Source organism: Rattus rattus, chromosome 2, assembly GCF_011064425.1.
Source record: "Rattus rattus isolate New Zealand chromosome 2, Rrattus_CSIRO_v1, whole genome shotgun sequence".
NCBI lineage: Eukaryota > Metazoa > Chordata > Mammalia > Rodentia > Muridae > Rattus > Rattus rattus.
Genome location: NC_046155.1, coordinates 186,806,825 through 186,829,685, shown reverse-complemented (window position 1 = coordinate 186,829,685; position 22,861 = coordinate 186,806,825). Strand labels below are relative to the sequence as shown.

Genomic DNA, 22,861 nt, shown 5'->3' with positions numbered 1-22,861 from the left:
GCTCAGATTGGGACTCAGGATGTTCCTGCTGCTGGCCCTGATAAGTCATCTGTGTGGATAATTGTCTATAAATGGAGCCGGAGGTCACAGAGAGCGGATGTGAGCCTTTGTTCTCAGCTGCTAGCCCCGACCACGTGAGGCGTCCTCACTGAGAGGAGGAAGGCCGCTGACATTGCGAAGCAGGCGGGGTCCTCTCTCAATGGTTCCCCAATAAGCTAGGAGTTGCAGGGACCAGCTGTAGGAGTGACCCGAGTGCAGCGCTTGTGGGCGCTTTTCTAGCGTGCTAGGTCATTAAAGTTTTGCTCTGCGGAGAAATGCATGATGCTAAGCGTGGAGTCCAAGTAGATAGATGTGTTTGGAGAAGAATACAACAGCTCGGACAGATGAGGCTGGGAGACAGGACCCGAGCAGCACACCTCACTCAGGAGCGGCTGATTAGGCACACAACGGGCGTGGGCGCTGATTGGTGGCCGTAGCAGTGGGCGGGGCGATACTGCACCCCACTGTTCTCTGAGGGCAGGAGTAGTAGGAGAAGGGGGGAGTAGGCAACCACGCTGATTGGAGAGGGTACAGAGACAACGCCCCTGGGCAGGATGGCTGATGATGATTGGAGAGTATGGTGGTGGGCGGGGTGAAGGTGGGGCTGTCCGGAGTGGGTTTTCCAACTGAAAGGGGAAAAAGGAGCTACTGCTGCGGGCAATGATTGGTGGGTGGGCGTGTAGGCGTGGTACAGAGGCGCACTCTGGTTGGTCGGAACAGCACTGGGTGTAGTCTATGGGCGGGGCAGGCTGCCAGGAGCTGGTACTCCGGGCCGGAGGCAAAGGCGCCGCGGGAGTGATCCTGGGGCCCGGGCCCGGTGGCCGGCGCGGCCTGCCCTTTGTGCTTGCAGTCCGCATCCGCGCCCAGGGCCGCCGCGTCGGGCTCCCCGGCGCGCGTGCCCGCCCGCGCGCTGCCTAGCCTGGGATGTGCCGGGGATGCGCGCCCGCCGGCCCTGCGGCTCCTGGCAGCTGGGCGCGGGGCGATGGAGCTGAGCATGAAGAAGTTCACGGTGCGCAGGTTCTTCTCAGTGTACCTGCGCAAGAAGTCGCGCTCCAAGAGCTCCAGTCTGAGTCGCCTCGAGGTAAAGGCCCTCCCTGGGAGCGCGCTGGATGCGGGTCCCCGCAGCGCCTAGAGTGGGCATGTGGAGCCCCAGGGCGTGCGGCTACAGTCCGGTGCATTATCACCCCAGACCAGAGCCAGCTGTGGGAAGTTATTTGAAAACTGGTCCAGTTGTCATGAAAATCTATCAAAATGACTCCAAATGTTAGCACTTCGTAACAACTGCACAGAGCGAGTCCTCGTTGTGACTGAAGTTAACCCCAGTGAATTTCTATCTAGTGCCCCTGTGTGCACAGGATTCGGGGATCACTCCCTAGAGAGAGGCTTTAGAGGAGGGGTGCGGTCAGTGAAGCTGGGTTGCCGCGTGGTGTGGGGGTGCTCTGGGAGCACATGAGTCCCAAGTTCCGTAGCCTCTGGTGCCTGCCTGCCCATTCTGCCATGGGTTCGGTACTGTATGGATCAGGGTATTTGAGATCAGTGTAGAGTTGACCAAAGCAAGTCAGGAGGGCTCTATGGACTCTGGTGCTCCTAGGTGGTGGAGGGCCTGACGCAATTCCCTCGCAGCCCGGGCTTTGAAATAGATTGGTTCTGAAACCCGAGGAATGCCGGAAAATCTTGACCTTTGCAGGTCCCACATCTTCCCATGTTCAGTCGTCTGTGATTTTAACGGTGGCTTTCATTTCTAACTAACAACTAAACTCTATACTCATCCCAGTGCTCAGATCACCTCTGTTGAGTCCATAGATGGCAAAGCTGTGACCCGCTTAAGTGAAGTGTGTGAGAGAAAGTTGACAACTGACCTAGAGATTTCATGGAACATTGATGCCCCTGTTTCAGTGCAGGCCCATATGGTATTGTGTGTGTGTGCGCGCGCGCGAGTGTGCATGAGTGTGTTTGTTCCCACGTGTGGTTAGCAACAATGTTACATATTTCATGTTGAAATTCTTTGTCTCAGCCTTAGATTGTTATACAGAGGCAAAGGGCTCCGGGATGATCAAGAAACCTTTTAAGTCCATGGAACTGCTTGTTAAAAAGTTTCTATTGTAAATTCCAGCTCAGAATCCAGAGAGTAGAGAGGTTCTCAGGGAGCAAAACACTGATTTTGGATAAACACAATTTTTGGTCTGGTAATCCGGAGGAGTATTTAAACTTAATGATAAGAAATTTAGCAAAAGTTCATTTTTTTTCTGGGATTCTGCAAAAATCTAGCTAACAAGAATAGAAATTACAGAAGTATTACCTTCTCATCATTTGGTTTAATCTTCTGTTTGCTCTCAATGCCAAGTTCATTATGCTGTTCCTTGTCTCTGAGTTGTTGCTCTTGTCCCTCCTTTGCTGTGAGCAAACTCTTCCTGCCATTTATAGAGAAGCTGGAAGGACCTGGGAAGTCTGTGTGCTGATTCAGCAAGGAGAACTGAACTGAGCTATGGGAAGGCCTCAAATACAGTGGTGGACAAGGTGTGTGGATGTTGGGGGTCAGTAAAAGTAATTGTGTGTGTGTTTGTGTGTGTGTGTGTGTGTGTGTGTGTGTGTGTGTGTGTGTAACATTCCTAAGACCTGTGTATGTGAATAACATTCCTAAGGCCTGTGTATGTATGTATGTGTGTTTGTGTATGTGTGAATAACATTCCTAAGACCCCTATACAAACCTGTGGATATGCAGAAGGTCAAACTGATGAGAAGGGGCAGAGAGACGACTCAGCAAATGAAGATGCTTGGCTACCAAGCCAGACGACCCGGGTTCAATCCCCAGGGACTCACATGGTCAAAGGAGAAAACTGAATCCCACAGCTGTCCTCTGACTTTCATATATGGCAGTGTATTGCAGTTGTACACACACATACACACACACACACACACACACACACACACACACACACACTTTTGAAAGGCTCAGAAAGCAGTGCATTCTATCGGTAACTTGAACGTCCCCTGTGCATCCGTGTGATGCTGTGCTAGGTGCTGAGGCACAAGCTAGTTAAGGTGGGCGTTCAGATGCATGGATGTGGGCTTTACAAATGCCCCCCTCAGTTTTCTACCATTTGATGTCTGTGAAAACCCACGTAGCATGCTCTGCTGTTCTTATTCTATTTAGCCAGGGGAAAGACCGACCGTGAGAAATGCTGGGTCTGTTAGAAGCTTACCCATCTTTCGGTAGGCATTTGTTAAGAGCCTGTGTGCGTTCAGGCTGCTTTTGGACAAGGCAGATTGTAAATAATGCCAAAGAGGTTCTGGCCTCTGGGCACCTCACTTACGCAGGACCACATGTAGCTGGCTGTATGCTCGTGCTGTGTCAGACAGTTTCACATTTTTCAGGTTCCTTCCCATTCCTTGGTAGACAGACAGCTGCTTATGGGCCAAAGAAGAGTCCATCCGAAGAGTGTAAAACTCAGCTGGAAGGTCTGTCAGTACGTTGAGGTTGAGAGAAGGTTCATAAAGTATCGAACACTGTTGTGTGTTTCTTTTGTTGGGACAAATATAAAAGGCAACTCACTATACTGAAGTTCTTCATTGTTCTTTGAAAATTGTTCTTAGGATACACAGAAAAACTAAACACGTTTGCTTTTGCAACCTGAAGCCTAATGGTATAAACAGGAAATCAACAGCAAGTTAAGTTTGATTTAACATTGGGTTCAAAATTTATTTTACTTTTAGAATACAACGTTTGATAAACCTTGGGCTGTGGAGACCAAGTTACCTAATCACGTGTGGAAACATGTGAATTTCAACTTAAAATAAATCTCATTTAACTATTTTTGTCTTGTATGGATCTAAGTGATTTGGCTAGGTGTTCCACTCTGGCAGATGTGTTTCAGAGACTCTGGGAGCCTCATGCAGCCTTTGTGTCATGCCCTGAGGTCACAGGAGTGAGTTGTTACCATTACCTCATTTCAGGGTCCAGCTACAGATGAGGAAGCGGAGTCTAAGGGGGCCCCATCTCCTGTGTTGGTCTAAAGAATATCTCTCATGTAGGAGAAGGAGACTGCTGTTATCAATTTTAGCCATTTCTGGCTCGGTAGCCATTGATGTATTCAGGCATACAGGAAGCTTTGCCATTGTAGAAAGGTAATTACTCTATGAAATATTTTGGAATGTGCTTCATAGCCTGATTTTTTTTTTTTTCCTCTCTCTCTGGAAAACCTTTTCTGGAAGCTGGACAATTCTAAGTGAATCTGACATCTCAATTAAATTCACACTCCCCCTTTGACTAGAGCAGCTATTAACCTCTGTAAACCTCTTCTTTCTCAGCCACAAGACAGACATGATAGATAATATTGGGGTGAGTGAGTGACGGTATGGAAAGACAAACTGGAGTCTGGGTGATCAAGCTGCTCAGTCACTGTTAGCTGTGGATTCTGAAAAAGCGTATCAATGGCTTTCGTATTACCAGTGTCTGCATGGCTAGTGCTGTCCCCGAGATACAGGCTTTGCCTGGTAACCAAAAGCTCCCGTGCCCTTCCGGCCTGACATGGGGAAGGTCAACTGCCCACAGGATAGGATGGCCATGTTTGCTCAGATGGAGTTTCCATCTCCTGTGCTCCTCTTATCACCGGTGCCTGCCATGAGTCAGCTGCACTTATCCATGGATCCATTACCCACGGAGGTTGCTCTGCCCTGAGCTGGGGTGGCAATTAGAGCCCAGAGATGGTCCAGTGTCCATTTCCAACTCAGAGCTGAGCAGGAAGGCATCTGAAACCCCAGCGGAGACCCCAAAGGTGTGATTGTAGGCATGTGTACTCCTGGTTTATAGTCTCCCTGGTGGCGGCAAAGGTTTCTAATTAATGTAAAATGATGTCATCTGCTAAACGCAGGATCTCATCTGTTGACTAAAGGTATGGATAGGCAGTCAGCTTGCTTATGGAGGGGCCTTCTGGGGTGTTACCCAGGCCAGGGACACCTCTGATCTGTTATTTCAGCCATTTCATCCGAAACTGAGATTTCTACCAAAAGATAGTCTGTGAGAAATAAGGAGGAAAAAAAAAATGGGATTTTTTGGTGGTGATAAACTGTTGACTGGCGGGATTCTGTTTATTTATTTGCCCCAACGTTTAGTTTCGAGGAAAAAAAAATCCTAGCATGTGGAACATGTACAACTAAGCAATTAGGATATAAAACTATATCTTTGCCTCAGAGGAACTTAGTATCTAGAGACAGTGGCCAGGCAATCAACAGAAGCCTGCTCTTGGGGTGTAAGTCATGTGAGCTTCTTTTTTTTTTTTTTTTTTTCGGAGCTGGGGACCGAACCCAGGGCCTTGCGGTTGCTAGGCAAGCGCTCTACCACTGAGCTAAATCCCCAACCCCGTCATGTGAGCTTCTTAAATCAGCGGATTTAGCTGATTTGCTTAGATCAGTTGCTGGTTTGTTTGTTTGTCACCGCATAGGTAATCGAAGGTTGTGTTCTCATAGGACCGTATCTTAATTGTTCAACTCTTTTTTTAAGGAAAAACATGGCGTCCCAGTCATGTAAATGGTAAGAAAGGAGCTGGGGCAAGTGTCAGGCATGCCTCCAGCTGTGGTAGAAACGTTCTTGTTCTTGGTGATCAGTAGCTAAGTACGTAAGTTCTTCTAGTTCAGGTAATGTCCAAGGAAAATAATTTCTGATTAAAGTAATTTTTCTAGTACTCACAGTAAATACCCAAGACATGCTGTTACTACTTGAATTGGGCTTTGACAACCAGGAGGAAGGCAGACAGACAGACAGACAGGCAGGCAGGCAGGCCGGTGGGCAGTCCACACATAAGAATGGTCACATTAGCAAAGGTCATTTGCCTATTTATCCTTTGCCGTATTTTCTAAGCACTATGGTTAGTCCCTTTCCTGTGTTCACTGCATCTGGGATATACCCTAACTTTGTAGCCTCCCCCCTCCCCACCCCCACATTCTTTCTTTACATCAAAGAAATTTATCAAAGTATCTTTTGCTTACTCAAAAATACATCTAACCGAACTCTTGAGATTTTTTGCCAGTTCTCCTTTGGCTGTCTCCGTGACCATGGTCATAGGAGGCCACGGGGGTCACCTCGGGGAGGCCACACAGAGTGATTGATGCTCATTCCGTTCAAGTCTCTGCTCCTTTTCCATGCAGTCTGAGGTAGAAGACTGAAATAATGGAACATTAAATAAGAGTTGGGACATCTGTCCCCTGACGTCCATTTAATTACTCAGGGGCCTCTCTCTTTATCAGATGTGATGGATGGATGTTACTTCCTCAGATATGGTGGGTGTACACTCAGTAGGAGAGGAAGAAACCTTCTGAGGCAGCTTCCATAGCTGTGGCTGCAGGGAGGAAGCCGGAGGTGACCAATGGGGTTGCCTCAGTCCCAGATTTTGAATGCTGCCAGTGGAGAGAGTGCCCCTCTGACTCGGGGGGGGGGGAGCAGAAGATGAGTTTGTTCATGGGAGGTGAGTTGGCATCTAGGAGTTTAGTTAGAAAAAAATATAAATAAATACATACTATTATATAAATAATATATCTACTTAATAAACACATATATAAAACATTTATATACATAAATATTATAAATATCAAAATAAATATTCTTTGTATTATATATTTATAATATATTGTCGGTATAAAGAAATCTATTTTCTCCCCTGCCAAGATTCCATGCTCTTGAATAAGCAAAGCAAAGCTAAGGTGAGACTTGAAGAATTCTCCGGAATGATCTGCGGCTTACTTAGTGATAGGGCGTGTTTCACTGCTTCTTGGCATCCTGTTTGATGATACATTTTCACTTATTAAACTGTCGAGTTGACCATGAGGAACTTGCTAAGACGTAGGCTTTTTAGCTCCTAGGTGAGATGCAGATGTGTGCGGTGTCCATATCTGATGCTCAGAACTGTTTGTGCTGACTGGTAAGTCAGTGAGGATGAAGCCAAGGGAGTGTGGCTGTCAATCACAGGAGGAGCCTCCCACCAGGGCTCTCTGGGTAAATGCAGGAACAGGCGAGAATCAGTGTGCCGGCCAATCTGGGATGTGTGTCTTTGCTTAGCTGGCTATTTGCCTAGTTCCTTGAGGTCTGCTAAAAGACGTAGCAACCACACCACTGGTCATGGAGACCTGCTTGATTCCCAGGTACAGCTTGCAGAGGTCTTCAGGCCCTGTCAGCAGGGCACTTCCAGCCATAGAGGAAGTTCTGCACCCCTGGGGCCAGCTGTGTCCCTGTGAACGCCTGCTGTGAGCATGCCTAGATCTCACTGGCTAGCTGCCTGACTACCTCATACTTCCTGTTTTCTTGCCTTCAGCTGGATAACTTACTTAATCCTTCGGATTACCTGCCTCTTTAGAAGACTGCTTGCTTTCTAGAGGTGGTACCTCAGGCCTTCAGAGGCCAGCTAAGGAAGATCTGTACTGGATATTCCATGGGGCTATACCCAGATACTAGACGGACCCTCTGTCAAGTGCTGGCGTTATACAGTTCTCCCTGCCTTCCCACTCTGAGCACACATTTGTCTCAGGTTAGTATTGTCACCAGAAAGCTGGCTTTCCTAGGTGACAGTGGTAAGTGTCCTTAGGATGAAGGCTTAGGGTTGGCGATGAAGCTCACTTGGTGGAGAGCATCCAGAGGCCCCAGGCCTGACCCGCTGTACCTCATAAAACTAAGTGTGGCTCGTGCCTGTAATTCCAGTACTGTGATCGCAGAAGGTAGAGGTAGGAGGGTCAGAAGTTCAGGCTCATCCTCGGCTATATAGAGCTAAAGTCCTGTCTGGGATGCATGAGGTTCTGTCTCAAAAAAAAAAAGGAGTTTTGTATCTGTCATTTGCAACCTCTCTCTCTCTCTCTCTCTCTCTCTCTCTCTCTCTCTCTCTCTCTCTCTCTCTCTCTCTCTCTCTCTCTCTGTGTGTGTGTTCAAGCTGAGGGATGGTGGCAAGGGGTGAAGCCTTGGTAGAAATGCACCAGCTTCTTGGGGAGAAAAGATGAAATTTCAGGAGATTAGGACATCCAGCAGTGGGGAATAAGCAGGTCATCACTGGTTGGGACTGGGAAAGAACTACGTCAAGGAGGCTGAAGCCCACAGAAGGTCTGTGTGCCTCCCGGGCAGTCATCCTCTGGGCTTCAGATAGACACCCGCCTGTGCAGAGCTGGAATCTGCTGTGGTAGGCAAGTGCTCTCTACTGCGAAGTGGGGCTTCGTGGGATGGGCGGGACACCCCCTCCCGCGCATGGATGGGCTGTGCCTTTGTGTTTCACTTAGTAAGTGGGTAGCTGAGATCATAATAGAAAGAGAAATGACTTCTATTTGGCTGTGGTGGGGGCTAGCCTGAGTGTTTGGGAACAGGATAGAGGGCCTTTCAGAAATGAAAGTTGGAGGACAGCCTACCTGTTGATGTTTACATCTAGGCGTCTTGTGGAGTGTCAGTGTCTTTATACACACACACACACACACACACACACACACACACAAAGGACACTGCCTATTAGGTAACTGCCTGAGTGGGTTGAGAAGCTGCCTGGAGGGGCCCATGTGAGGGAGGTGGAATGGAGTAATGGAGTGTAGTGTTCAGGAGGGACAGAGGAGCCCACGGGTGGGCTGTGAATGCTCTCAGGAGCCGCCAGACCCTCGTTCATGCTCATGAGGGCACTGGTAGCCAGAAGCTCCTTGTCAGAGCAGGAAACCCAGAAGGGCTGGTACTGTAACTCACAACGGGCTCGCGAGGTGTGCTGAGACCTTTGTAGCAGGTAAATGATTCTCCATGGCGTGGTTGACTTTGAAGCTAGTGGAAAGGAAAGGAAAACAGGCAAAACCAGAAAAAGAAAATGTTTATTTTTAGAATACCTTTGGCTTTTGAATTCTGTTCAGTCGTCATTGTGGAACATGGGACAGATGGGCTACTGGACTGAAGGCAGCCATGGTTGGTTCCTAACAGTCTTCAACATCTCAGAAGTAGCACAGGTTGGGTGTGAGTTGCATTTGTAAAATGTAGCGATGCAGAACACAGGAGTTTTGATGTGTGACTCAATGGAAGGATGGCAGAACTTACCACCAGAGAGAAGTGTCCCATTGGGGTTGACATGCTAGGTCTTGCTCTGTCCTTTGACACTATGGTACTGTGGTCCTGATGAAGCCTGGGCAAGGGCTGTATGTCAGAAGAAAATCTGCCATGGTCCTTGTGTATGTGGGAGAGAGGAGAAGAGGTTGCAGTCTACAGTGAGCAAACACAATCTGTCACTACCCATGGCTTTCATTTTTCTCCATTACTCCTGTCCCCGTCCCAGCCTGGAGGGAATGTTACCCTCTGTCTAAGCCATTCATCTCTCCTCTGAGACTGTCACTAATGTCTTTCCCACGGGGACTCCAGTGCGGGGGTGGTTTGTTCAGCTTGGCATCTCCAGCATCTGGCCTGTGCTGGAACTCCCTGCAGCTGCCAGGGAGGCACCACTAGCTGGACAGAAAGCGATTTGGTTGGCACAGTCCTAGTTTGGAAAGAATGTTAGGGCTGTGTAGTTGGGTGGGACCTGGTAGTAATGCCCAGTGATTCTCCCCACATCTGTGTCAACCTTTCGTGATAGCTTTCTGTGCTGTGACACAAGTGGTAAGGATGCCTGTTGGCTTTGGGGACTGATCACTCCACTTGAGTGTAGACTTCACCTTTGGGATCCTTGTTGAAATATTTGATACTTTGTGACTTCATCAAGGTCACCAGCAATAGCAGCTGAGCTCCAATCCCTTCCACTGTAAAAATAGCACTCCTTTCCCTTAGAGGGTTCTATCGGGAGACAATGAAGCCGTCTGTGTAGCAGGCTTGGTGGGTAGCTGGTAAGGGCCAGCGAGGCAGCTTAGTAGGCTATAGTCAAACCTTGTCACTTCCTTATAGCCTCTGATTCTAAACTCACACACCACAGCAGTGGTTACGGTGCACATATGAGGTACAGGATGCATATCTGGCTTGGCATCCATCACCCTTCTGTGGCCTGTCATTTTAAACCCTCATCATTTAAGATTCATCATTAGGTAAAACGGGGAGGACTGCACGAAGGAAGGGTGTAGTGTGTGCTGTGTGTGTTCACACTGGGTCTTCCTGATGCAGTGGACGCCCTCCATTTGCCCTTCAGAAAGCATCCAAAAGCCATCAGGCTGCTGTTTGAGGTTGGAAGCCTGCAGAGTAGGAGATTTCAGTGCCATCTCCACTGCAGATGGTGACCATGGCTCTCCGGAGTCCACGGCTTCACCAGGGCACTTTGGTGGGTCTTAGTGATTATCCCTGAGGGGACACAGCTGAGAAAGGAGCTGGAGGCATGTGCTGTCTCCTTCTGGAGCCTCCTCCCACCCCCTTCAAACCCTGTGTTCTCTCCCTTGTCCAGGCAGAGGAGCATCTTGTAACCCGCCCCCTGCCCCCACCACACATCTGGACAGGAAGGGCGTGGCTTAAGAACTTCATAGGTCAGTATTTCTGTCCAGCGTGACTTTCATCCAGTTCTTTTCTCAGTTAAGTAGCCGAAGCAGCATGTCTGGTGTCGTCGGAAGTCTCACAATACTTATCCGTCTGCCCTGTGTGCCACATATTCCCTTCCTCCCGGCCCCTTTCTCCTCTTGCAATCTCCGGTTCGCGTATTTATACATCAAGCCAATAGCAGCCTGAAATGCAGGCTCGTGAGGGGAGATGCTGTGCTCTCCATGGTGTACATAGACGGGTAGCAAGGTCCAGGCCCTGGGGAATGCCTGTTTGTTAGGTGGACCCACTGCCACGCAGTGTTGGACTGAAGTTCTGAAATAACACAACAATGAACAATGCCAGCATTTCCTGCTCAGATGTCCACGGCAGGAAGTGAGGTAGGAACAAGTTGGGGTCAGGATGCAAAGTGTACTCCAGCTGTGCAGCTACTCACCCCTCTTTTTTTTTTTTGGAGCTGGGGACCGAACCCAGGGCATTGCGTTTGCTAGGCAAGCGCTCTACCACTGAGCTAAATCCCCAACCCCTACTCACCCCTCTTTATCCCCTCTGTTCCCTGGGGCCTTTAGGGGCCTTGCCAATGTCTTGAGCTCAGAGTGTTCTGGCTTTAGCAGATAGTGTGTATTCCTGGAGAGTACAGAAGTAGTTATTGGTTGGCTCCCAAAGATAGCCACAGCCTAGTTCCTGGAACTGATAATGTTACTGTGTCAGGCAGACGTGATTTTACAGGTGTAATTAGGTTGGATCCCAGACCCTCTGTGTAACACCCAGTGTTACTTAGAAGAGTGTTACCTAGAAGGAGACAGAGGAGACTCCACTTGGGGGAGAACCTGGGGCTATCGTGGTGGAGGAACGGTGTTGCCATGAGGATGTTCCCAGTCTTCAGAAGAGAAGCCCTGCCAGCAGCTGCAGAGCAGTCAGGAGACCCTGGCCTCCAGCTCTGCATAGAGTGCACGGCATGCTGTATTGATTTATTACCCAGGCGAAGGGTAACAAATGAACCTGTCAGTCTGATTTTACATCTACTGCATTGCAAGATGGAGGTGGGCCCGACTCAAGCAGAGCGTCGTAGGTGAATGCGTGCGGTCTGGACAGGGTTGACCTAATGAGTAGAAGTTGAAGACTCAGCCTGCTTGGCTATTTCAGGGCTTTCCCATACCTGGGGCTGCAGTCTGTAAACAACACTGGATCTGATTTCCTATCCATGTGGCCCTATGTGTGCAGAGGTCTCACTGAGGTCTCCTCCAGGGTGAACAAATGAGCAAGGACTCTGCCACCATAGCCTTTATGCTTCACTGTTAGAGAAAACAAGCGAGTGCACATAGGAAATGTCACCACCTCAGAAGGTTCTAGGGAGAAATGAGGGCAACAAGCCAAGCAGGGCAGGAGGACAAGCTGGGTGTGCCACGTAAGGGAACCTTCTGTGGGTTCCTGAGAGGGAGTCCCAGAGTGATCTGTCTCACCTGAAAACGGGCGTGCCTGGGTGCATGGAGCTGCAGGTCCTTGAGCAATTTTGACCCTAAAGGCCATGAAATATCAACATGGGAGCAGTGGGAACCTCAGCTCTAAAAGATCCTCTGAGAACCAAGAGGTGGGGCGCTCCATGGTGGAGCACTTGACAAGCAGTACAAGCCTCTCTGTTCAGCCAGCACCAGCTCCCTCTCTCTCCTCCTCTTCCCCTTCTCCCTCCCCCCACCCCCCATACCAAGAACAAATAAATGGATTCTTAGGCAGGAAGAAGGGGCAGCGGAGGGCCTTAGTAGCTAGCTCCAGGAGTTGTGTTTGCTAGGCCTTGTGGGTAACTGGACATGCGGATGAATGAATGAGGAATCCAGATAATGCCCTTGCCAACCCAATTCTGAGGTGGGAAGACAGCACAAGGGCGTATGTAGTCAGCCAGACAGATCTGTTTTCCTCAGTCCCGCGGGTTCCCTCCTTACTTCTGCTCTGGTGCCCTCAGGCCGCCGAGTTGAGGTCTTGCTTATGGGCAGGGAAGAGTGAAAAGTCAGAGGCAAAAGAAGAAAACCGGCCTGAGAGAGCATTATGAGAGAAACAGGCGTCCAGTTCCCTCAGCATCTCTTATGCATGGTGGAGGAGAGGCAGGTGGAGAAGGCCGGAACACCCAGCCTCCAGATGCTGGACGTTTAGGATGCAAGGAACTCCAGAGAGCCCTGGCTGGAGCTCACCTATGTCTGTACATCTGTGGTGAAGTCTTAGGAGTCGTGACACATTCACACAGAGCCTATGGGAGAGCAGCCGTGGCAGATAACCACTGACCTACAGACTGGCCTTATTGAGCTCCTCTGTCTCCGACAATAGATTCTAGTATGGCAGTTTGCAAAATCTGGTTTTGCTTTTTCAGTCTTCAAGACATACATATCCCTTGGATGTTGCTTCTTCAAGGTCTCTGTCACCTCAGCACTCGACAGTACGGGGCTGTCCATCGCTGCCCTTCACACACATCCTGCTCGTCCATACTTCCATTACCGCATCTCGCCAGAGAGGACGTGCTCCAAGAGAGCCCGTGTCAGGAAAAACTGAAGGGACAAAGCCAGGCTAGAATGGATACTGTGTTTCTGGTCCATGGATCTTCCAAGCATTTTGTAGTCTTTAAGGGGAAGGAGACAGAGTTATTTGAAAATTAGTTAATGTGAGTTCTCTTTCTCAGCAAAGATGAGTAAGAAATGTGAATTCAAATAAAGTGATTAAATCTCTCTAAATATAAGTGAATGTTTGTTTGTACATGTATGTTCATATATATAGGCATGCACATATGTACACATAAATGTGTATAGTAATGCATGTGTATGTGTACATGTGTATATGTAATGTATACATGTAAAGACACTATCTATACACGATAACGCCATGGCGGTTAGGACAGGATGGACCTAGAGACTGAGGAGAGATGAGGAAACCTGGAGGCTAGCCTTGTACTTCTGTAGTCACCTGTGACCTGTAGAGTGCCCAGCCTCAGCCTGAGGCCATCAGACTGAGGAGCAGCGTCATCGAGAGACATGAGCTCACAGCCAGAGCCTGAAGTTCAACTTACTTTGGAGAGCGTTGGTTATATGATCCAAGCATCTCCTTTCCTGACTTAAGCCATTTTGACTTAGGTTTTCTCTGTGGAAATAAAGCTGTTCTAGCACGCGTGTCTTTTCTCAATAATACCTCATAGGAACCCTAAGAAAGTAAGTACTAGTATGTCTGCCTCTCATATGAAGAAGCTCCCTAACAAAGGTCAGGGCTTCTGACAAACTGTCATGGAGTCGGGAGTTGGCTCTGCTGTATTTGTCTTGGTGTTGTCTTTATCTACAGTGATGCGTGTGTTTACATGGGGGTGAGCTGCCCAGTTCGACGATGTATTTATGGTAGGACCTCTATCCAGAGCTGTAGCTTCCGTCCTGTCCAGGTACTATGGGTCTAAACCACACACTTCTCACGATTTCTTCTTTGTATAAGAGAGGTCTGACATTGCCCGTTTTCTCTGCTTTATTCGTGTTTGTGTGAGGAAGAAGCTGGCAGCGGAGCGGGGCAGCGTGGGGCAGCGTGGATGTGACAGAGTGTTCTGGAGACTGGGCAGGACTTTCCAGCCCATTGTTGTTCTGTGGAGGGCTTGGCCGGAATGATTTTGAATGATTAGTTTATTGGGATAAGTGTTTAGCATAGTATAATTAACAATTTTGAGCATGCTTACGGAATTCTGCTACATAGTTACGTGTCCAGAGGCATTCCAATAGGAATATGTTTGGGAAATGCAATAATAGTTTTTTTAAATTTATGTTTCAAACAATAGTCGAAATGTCTTTTCCAACTTACCCGTTTAATGAAGATGACGAAGTAGGAAATTAAGAATAAATTTCTTTCATTCCTTGAGAAAGCCCCAATTTGTTTGTTTTTCTCTGTATGCGTGTTAGGTACTTTTCTGTCACCCTGACAACAAGCCTGATAAATCAGCTTCAGGAGGGGGAGGGTCTTGTGACTCCCAGTTTGACCTGATACAGCATCATGATGGGGAAGGTGTGGTAGCAGGAGCCTGGACAGCCGCTCACACAGGAGCAGAGCCGTAGGAGCTGGAGGAGTGGGCTCTCTCCTCTCATCCAGTGCAGATCCTCTGCCAGGGGTGATGCCACCCGCTCAGGGCCGGTCTTCTGACTTACACTCTGGAAGCATCCTCCTACACACACCAGTAGAGTGCTTCCATGGTGATTTTAAGTCCGGTCATGCTGACCGGCATTGACCCTTCACAGTATGCTTAGTGGCTTCAAAGGTACCATTGTTCCTGCTTTGTCTACTCTTCTTTCTTGTGTTGACCTCCCAGCTAAAATCCAGCACCTCTAGGCAAGGGTTTAAAGACGGATTCATGGAGGCAGGGTGGAAATGATTGAATTACAGAAACAGTATTTCTAATTATTTTTTTAAAGGCTAGGTATGTGTTTTATTTATTTTTCTTTTATCTTTTTATTTATTCTTTACTCGTATAATACATCCTGACTGCTCCCCATCCTCCCCTCCTCCCAATCCTCCCAACATCCATTTCCCCTTACTCCCCCTAGATCAACTAGCCTCCTGTTTCCCTTCAGAGAAGAGCAGGCCTTCCAGGGATATCAACGGAAAACCGTTGTTAACAAGATGCAACAAAACTAACACAAACCCTTATGTCAAGGCTGGACAAGGCAATCCAGGAGGAGGAAAAGGGTCCCAAGAGCCGGCAAAAAAGTCTAAGATACCCCCCACCCCATTCCTACTGTTAAGAGTCCCACAAAACCCCCAAGCTAAACAAACACTTATATTCAAAGGACCTAGCTCAGACCCATGTAGGCCCTGCCATTTCGGTCTCTGGGAGCGCCTATGAGCTCTGCCGGTTGATTCCGTGTGCTGTGTTTTCATGGTTTCCTGACCCCCCTGTCTCCTATAATCCTCCCTCCCTGTCTCCTACAATCCTCCCTCCCTGTCTCCTACAATCTTCCCTCCCTGTCTTCCGGTGGAATTCCCTGAGCTCACCTAATGTTTGGTTGTGGGTCTCTGTATCTTCCCTATCACTGCTGGAGGAAGCCTCGCCTCTGATGACAATTGGACTAGGCACCAATCGATGAGTATAGCAGAATTTTGTTAGGAATCAATTTCATTTTTTTTTTTTTTAAAGTCAGTTGTGTTTGGTTCTACCCTGGGTCTCTGAGACATCCAGCTTCCTGTTCCTGGTCATTCAGGCAGTGTCGGGCATGGGCTCCCTCTTGTGGCTTGGGCTTCAAGTTAGATCAGCCTTTGGTTGGCCGCTCCCTCAAGCCCTGAGCCACCATTGCACCAGCGCACCTTACGGGCTGGGCAGGTCATGGGTCGGAGGTTTAGTGGCTGGGTTGATGTCCCCCGTCCCACTGGGAAACCTTGCCTAGTTACAGAAGGTGGCTGGTCAGGCTCTCTATCCTTCATTTCTAGGAGTCCTCCCCAGGGTACCCTTATGGGTTCCAGGAAGTTTCCGCTGCACCTTGTCCATATCACCCCATCCGTGCCCCTCCATTTCTGTTCTCTCTGCACCCTCTTGCCTCCATCCCTCCCTCCCCAACTGATCCCTCCTGTCTCCATGCCCACCCGCCCCCAGTCCACCTGCAAAATCTATTCTATTTCCTCTGTGTCCCTTGCAGAGTGCAGCGAGGGAGTGAATATCAGATGCCACTGATAGAATCAATTTTATAGAAGCACAGAAGTATTCATGGCTTTCCTCCTCTGTGTGTGTGTGTGTGTGTGTGTGGGTGTGTGTGTGTGTGTCTGTGCACGTGTGTGTGCATGTGTGTGTGTGTCTGTGCACGTGTGTGTGCATGTGTGCTTTGGACTGGGGAGTGTAGGTGCACACCTTCACCGAGGCCAGCAGTCAATCTCGTGTGTTCCTCAGTAACACTGCTTGTTGAGATGGTCCCTCACTGATTAAGTTAGCCCTAAGGACTCCCTTCCCCCCACTCCCCGTTTCTTGACTCCTCAGTACTGGAATTTCAAACCACATCTGGCTTTTTGCTTGGGCTCCTGGCCTCAGTCTCAGGTTCCCACACTTTACCATCCTTCAGCCTGTGCTTTACTTCCTCTTGCCCTCGGCAGAAGCTGAGCACTGCTCTTTGACGGTGATCTCGTTCTGATAAATTACTGATAGAGTGTTGTATAAAAGGAAACCAAGACTTACAAGGAGGACTCCTGGTGAATTTTGGACAGAAGCAATCTCTTCTCACCTGGGGAGATGGCCACAACCCTGGGAAGAAACACACTCTAGTGTGTGGCATAGCGCGCGGTATTACCAGCTGTAGAGACTTTGGGGTGTGTTGTGCCTCGTGTGCTCTCTCAGGGTGTCTACCTGTGCTGTGCTAGTGGGTCCTGGGCAGCTAACTGCCTCAGAGCATTTAGATTCACGCTTCTTACTCCTCACCCCACACCATCGTGTGGTCGGATTATCTTTTTATTCATGACAGGAACTGGAGATCCATTTTCAGTTACCTCCCAGAAGAGCTGAAAAGAACACTTCCTGGCTTCTATTTATGTGTTTGTTAGATGGCCTGGCACACCGTGCGTGTCCTCCTGCTCACAGACGAAAGACACTGCTTTACTAACAAGCATTGCTCTTTCTCACAGGGTACCTTGTAGTGAAAAGACAATCGTTTAAAAAAAAAATGCCCAAAAAATATAGTGAAGAGATTGTAGCAGAGGGAAAACTGGGAACAAGGGAAGGAAAGAGCAGGAGGTTTCAAAAGTACGCAAATGAGAACAAGGGACTCAAAATTAACCACTTTATCTTGGAGCAAGAATAGAAGGGTACTTTCTGATTCCCTGGTGGGACAGTTGCTCATCCAATAGAGAGCCTCCTCTGAGAGCCGTAGGGCCTGAATGTGGTCCTCAGCATGCACGTACGGATGTAGGTAGGCTGGTGCACGTTTGCAGTTGCTGCTGAGAAAGCGGAAACACAGGTCTCCGGGGCTCCGTGGGCAGCCAGTGCAGCCCAATCAGTGAGCTCCAGGCCAGTGAGGAACCCTGTCTCAAAAAAGAAATGGTGCTGTCAAGTGGCGGTGCCACATGCCTTTAAATCCCAGCAGGGATGCCTGCTGACATTTCTGGGCCTCCCCAGGAAACCGTGGGTTCCAGAGAATCCCTTTAAAAGACAGGACTCTAGAGTTTTAGTAGTCATTTACTGAGGGAGGGGGCAACAAGATCCTTCCCATTAGGGTCTTCTGGTTATTTCCATCCATCCTGGGGCGGGGAGAGGAAAAGGTCCTGATCTTCTTTTAGTGATGTGACTGATGGTGGGGTGCATGGGAACCCGTGAATACATATCCCTATGGTTACTTTGTGAGTCAAATCTCCAGCTTTAAGTTGTTTGTTCCTTTTTGTTGTCGTTTATGAAAATTCTATTGGAAAGTCTTTAGCTCCCTGGATGCTTGTCTTGGGAATAAACACGGCTGTTTAGATGAAAGTTCACTGGCCCTCTGGAGCCTGCACCTGCTGGAGGGCATCTGTCTGGAGCCTTGTACCTGCTGGAGGACATATGTCCAGAGCCCTACACCTGCTGGAGGGCATCTGTCCAGAGCCTTGTACCTGCTGGAAGACATCTGTCCAGAGCCCTGCACCTGCTGGAAGACATCTGTCCAGAGCCCTACACCTGCTGGAGGGCATCTGTCCAGAGCCCTGCACCTGCTGGAGGACATCTGTCCAGAGCCTTGTACCTGCTGGAGGACATCTGTCCCTAGAGAGTGGCCTGTCTAGACACTCCAGACAAATGGAATCCTAAAATTAGTGATGCTCTGTGACTGGCTTCTTTCACTGTGTGGCTTAATGTTTCTAAGTCCCATCCACTCGGGCATTTCTTTGCCCTGCATCATATGGCCACACCATGAATTTATTTATTTGTCAAGAAGTCGATAGATGTTTGAAATGTTTCCACTGTTTGGCTATGGCAGAATGCTGCCAAGAACATTTCTGTGTGACTCGTTTGAGGGTATACCTTTTCACTCCCTTGGGAGAATACCCAGGTGTGGAGCTTCTGTGTTGTCCAAGATCCCTCCACCCTTTAAAGCCTCTCTGCTTGTTTTTAAAATCACTGTGATTCGGGGACATGCAGTTCTCACCAAGTTTGTAACTGTTCTTTCTACTATTTCCACGCTGGTGGCTGTGAACATGCTGGCGGCTATGGTGTGGCGTCTCCCTGTGGTTTAGATTTGCATTTCCCGAATGACCTATGACATTGAGGTCCTTTCTTGGGCATTCATATGCCTTTCTTGGAGAAACAGCTATTTAGATCAGTTTTCTCTCCTTCAAAGTTGAGTCTGCCAGCGGGCCCGCTGTGCAAAATGTCTTATGACTTCCCCAAAGAGCACCAACTGGGGACCAAACATGCAGGCTGATGGGACACAGTTCCCATTCAAACAGCAATGATCTGTCTCTCATCACTGAATTTTAAGAGTGACTTACGTGTCCTAGAGACATATGCTCACCAGGCGCTATTTCCCATTGCTTCTCTCACAGCATGTCAGTTGTCTTCCCGTTCATGTCATGAGGGCGTCACCTACAGACTCATTCTCTGACTTAAGTCTGTGTGAATTCTCCCATTCTCCCTCATTAGCAGTCACACTGAAGTCCCTGGGCAGCCCTTGGAGCTAACAGTAGGATACGCATTCAGAAGCCGTTTGTGTGGAATAAACTTGATGTGGTGACTTCTTTCTGTCTTTGCCTTTCCTCCTGTGACGTGGGAAAGTTAGTGATTTCCTTATAGCTAAGCCCCCTGCAAGGGAAAACTGAACACTAGCCAGTGCCCAGGTCTGAGTGTCAAAGAAGACACAGTGAGGACGGCGGAAGTCTAGACTGTTCTATAGTCCTGCGCTTCTTGTTTCCCTTTATGGATGGTCACCCTGCAGCCTGCTCGTGGGCAGTCACCAAGGTACTGGCCAGCAGAGGTGGAGGTCCCCATCTTTGATGGGGGCGGGGGGGGATGCCTTCTGTCAAGTTCATATCCACCTGCCAGGTGGAGTGGAGGGCGTGGTGTCATCTCAGGTCTGCAAGCCTCGTTTGCCTCTCCAGTGGGATTTACTGCTGGTTCTACTGATGCAACCCTTGGAACCTTTCCAGGGATACAAGAGGGGAACGGGTGGTGGCTCGAATTTCCTCCATAGCATGCCTCACTCATGGCCTCTTCCCGTCAGAATCTCTGCCTCCATGTCCACATTTTCATCTGATGTCAAGACCCGAAGAGAAAGCATGGCATTTTAAAACTTAATAACGAGCATATTTACCTTTCTAGTCGGAATGTTATAGGCCTGGGTCTGAGCGCAGAGAAGCCTCCTGGTTCTCCTGTCCCATAATAAATCATTAGACTGGGGCGCGTGGCTGAAGATGGAAACAGAGACATTGTGCAGTAAGAGAGAAAGTACCCTGAAAAAGAGTGGTTAGAGCTGAGGGAAAGGCCCCAAAGCGCCAACTGAGAGGCCTCTAGACATCTGCCCCCTCCCCCACATTTGTGTGTCTCGGGCTTTTTTTTTTTTTTTTTTTGAGCACGCTCCATGCATTGTCAGGTGAGGAAGGGCTGGGCGCCAGTCTTCCTCTGCCACCTGGCTTTAATGTCAATTTTGGTGTAGCTTTTGCTTTTTTCAGTGTCTACTCTTTGGCCCCGAGAGTTTTGGGGATGTCAAATTCAGTGTTATCCCGAGGGCTTCCTTTTACAGAGCTCACCTATGTTACGGAGAATAGATAATAGTTCCGAAGTAATTGTGGGTGCCTCACGTGGGGCTTCTCGTGCCTCACGCGGGACGTGGACTCAGCGGCTGTGCTCTGTGGGAAGGGTGTGTTTGCTATGGTGACCAGCACCATGGATGGCTAGGCTTCTAAAACCAACCCTTACAGAACTTGACTGGGGCTGGTTGGGGGCTGGTTTCGGATGAGGTGGAGGGGCAAGGCCTGAAATGCAGCAGCAGGAAGCTCCTGGAAGGGAATGCAGCCCAGCTGGGGCCTGTGAAGGTGGCGTGGGGGAGGGGGAACCTGGGTGGGCAGAGCCCCTGGCAGGGAGGAGCTGCCATTCATTCTCTGCCTGCAGCAGTTGGAAATCCCCTCTGCTGGAGACTGTCTACACCCCAGGCCTGGATAGACTCAGCTCTCTGTTATGTTTGATCTCAAGCCCGTGATGTCAGCCTTTTCCTGGACTCTGCTCGCAGATAAAGCATGACTGTGAGGAACGGCTGAGGAGAGGATCCCAGCTGGCCTTGCTCTTGGCCCCCTCTTTTCCTTAGTGATGTTTGGAGGAGCAGAGAGACGGGGAGAGCTGGCTAAGCTCTTGGCCATAGTCTTACCCTTGACCATGTTACCTGAGTGGGTGGCGTTGGGGTGGCTTTGAGTCCTCCTGCAGGGATGACTTAGGTGTAATGAATCTGGCCCACCTGAGTTTCCTCCACTCTCCTTAGGCCCCTCAGAGGAGTCTTGTTTTGCTGCTCGGACCTCTGATTGGCTTGAAATGGCTATTTTTCAGGGTGCCCCCACTCCTGCGGTGTTATACAGTAGGTCAGCCCCTCCCCCCATAGCAACCTAGCTCTTCACTGCTGTAGCTCGTTATAACCAGTCACCCTCACCTCACAAAGAGCCTGGTCAGGGGTCTCTTCACACCCACCCTACTGGAGCCAGACAGGGTACCCAGATCCACCATCTCCACTGATCGATCTCCTGGGTCTGGTGGGAGGTACCCCGCCCTCTGCTCTGCCCACTCCATCCACTCAGGCTTCTGTGGTCCTGAGTTAAGGAACACCTTCATGTGTGGAAATGCCACAGCTTGTGCACGGCAGGAACACAGGCTAATCTCAGCGGAGCTGCCTTCTCTTATAGGCAGGAGGGGTGGTCACATGACACCCCTGGAGAGATGGATGGCTCAGTGGTTAAGAGCACTGACTGTTCTTCTAGAGGTCCTGAGTTCAATTCCCAGCAACCACATGGTGGCTCACAACCATCTGTAATGGGATCTGGCGCCCTCTTCTGGTTCCTCTGAAGACAGCGACAGTGTACTTCTATACATAAAGTAAAAATAAAAAAAGAGAGAGAACCTTTGGATCCAGAATGCTCAATTCTTGCTGCCCCCAGTGTTACCTATGCTGTCAATTCAGAAGTTTCCCACTGTCTGTGTAGGTATGTGGAGGCCCCAAATGTTGGCATCTGTCAGCCTGAGTAAGCTCACCTTCTTTCCTCAGCAAGCAAAAGCCAGGGACCAGAGTTCTTACGGTTTTTTTTTTTTTTTTTTTTCCTTTTTTTTTTTGGAACTGGGGACCGAACCCAGGGCCTTGCGCTTGCTAGGCAAGCGCTCTACCACTGAGCTAAATCCCCAACCCTGTTCAGAGTTCTTTTCAGAATTTTCCCTATAAAATATGTCAAGTATCTGTACAAATAAAAAAGTACTGTGATGAGTGCCTATGCTTATGAAACAGAAGTTTTTCAGTGTGACTGGATACCCAGTGATCTCTCCCCAATCTTGTTTTGCCTCTGCCTTGGATTTGATGCCTTTCGTGCCTGTTTATCTCCCCACGTTGCGTCTTATGTTCCCCAAACATGGAGGCAGGCTCACTCTCTGCTTTGCATATGATATAAATGGAATCACGTTGCTTCTGTTACATAACTGGTACTGTAGGTACCTCTCTGTCCCGTTTGTGTTGATCGGGGGTACAGCCTCGCTCCTCCTGTGTGCTCGCTTCTGGGTTGTGTTCTGTTTTCTGACTGTGACTGTACTGACACTTACTCCCTCGTTCCCTGTGGGTGGACGCCTGCCATTCCGTCCCGTTGCTCTCAGTAGCACTGCTACTTGGAGTACCCAGCCACACCAGTCATTGCCACACACAGAGCAGGGTGAAGGACGGAAGCTCCTTTAGTGTGCATCTGAGAACGAAGTGGCTGGCTACGGGGCACGAGATCTCCAACCGCCGCAGACATTGTGCATTCACTCCACATGGGTCGTCCAGGAGATGCTCCTGCAGCCAGTTGTCCCGTAGACGCTCCTACCATCTGCACAGGAGTTACCTTCTCCCCTGCTTGCGTGTCACCTCCCATTGGCGTCACCTGCCCTTGGCCACCATCTCTTTACATTGCCCATTTATGTAATTTTCCTGGTCTCTGTCTTCACAGGAGTTCATCTTGTGTTTTGGACATCAATTATATGTATTATGCAAATGCCATCTAGTTGGTGGCCTATTTTTAACCCTTTTATACAGAAACTTTAAATTTTATGCAGCTAAATTTATCATCTTTTTCTTTATGGTGTGTTCATTCTGTCTCTGAGCTAAGAAATCTGCCCTCATGCTGAAGTCATAAAAGTTATCTGTCATTTTCTACAAAGTTAAAAGTTTCACTTGTGTGTGTGTGCCTGTGTGCACA

General features: G+C 49.0%; 1 protein-coding gene across 1 annotated transcript in view; it reads left to right on the top strand.

Annotated features, from left to right (window-relative positions):
* The first annotated feature begins 840 nt into the window (after positions 1–840).
* The window catches only part of Rps6ka2 (ribosomal protein S6 kinase A2), a 144,612-nt gene continuing 122,591 nt past the window's right edge, over positions 841–22,861 (top strand). The window contains exon 1 of the mRNA XM_032894681.1: positions 841–1,120. Coding sequence (XP_032750572.1) covers positions 1,022–1,120 — 99 coding nt within the window. The 5' untranslated portion in view covers positions 841–1,021. The remainder of the gene's footprint in view (positions 1,121–22,861) is intronic.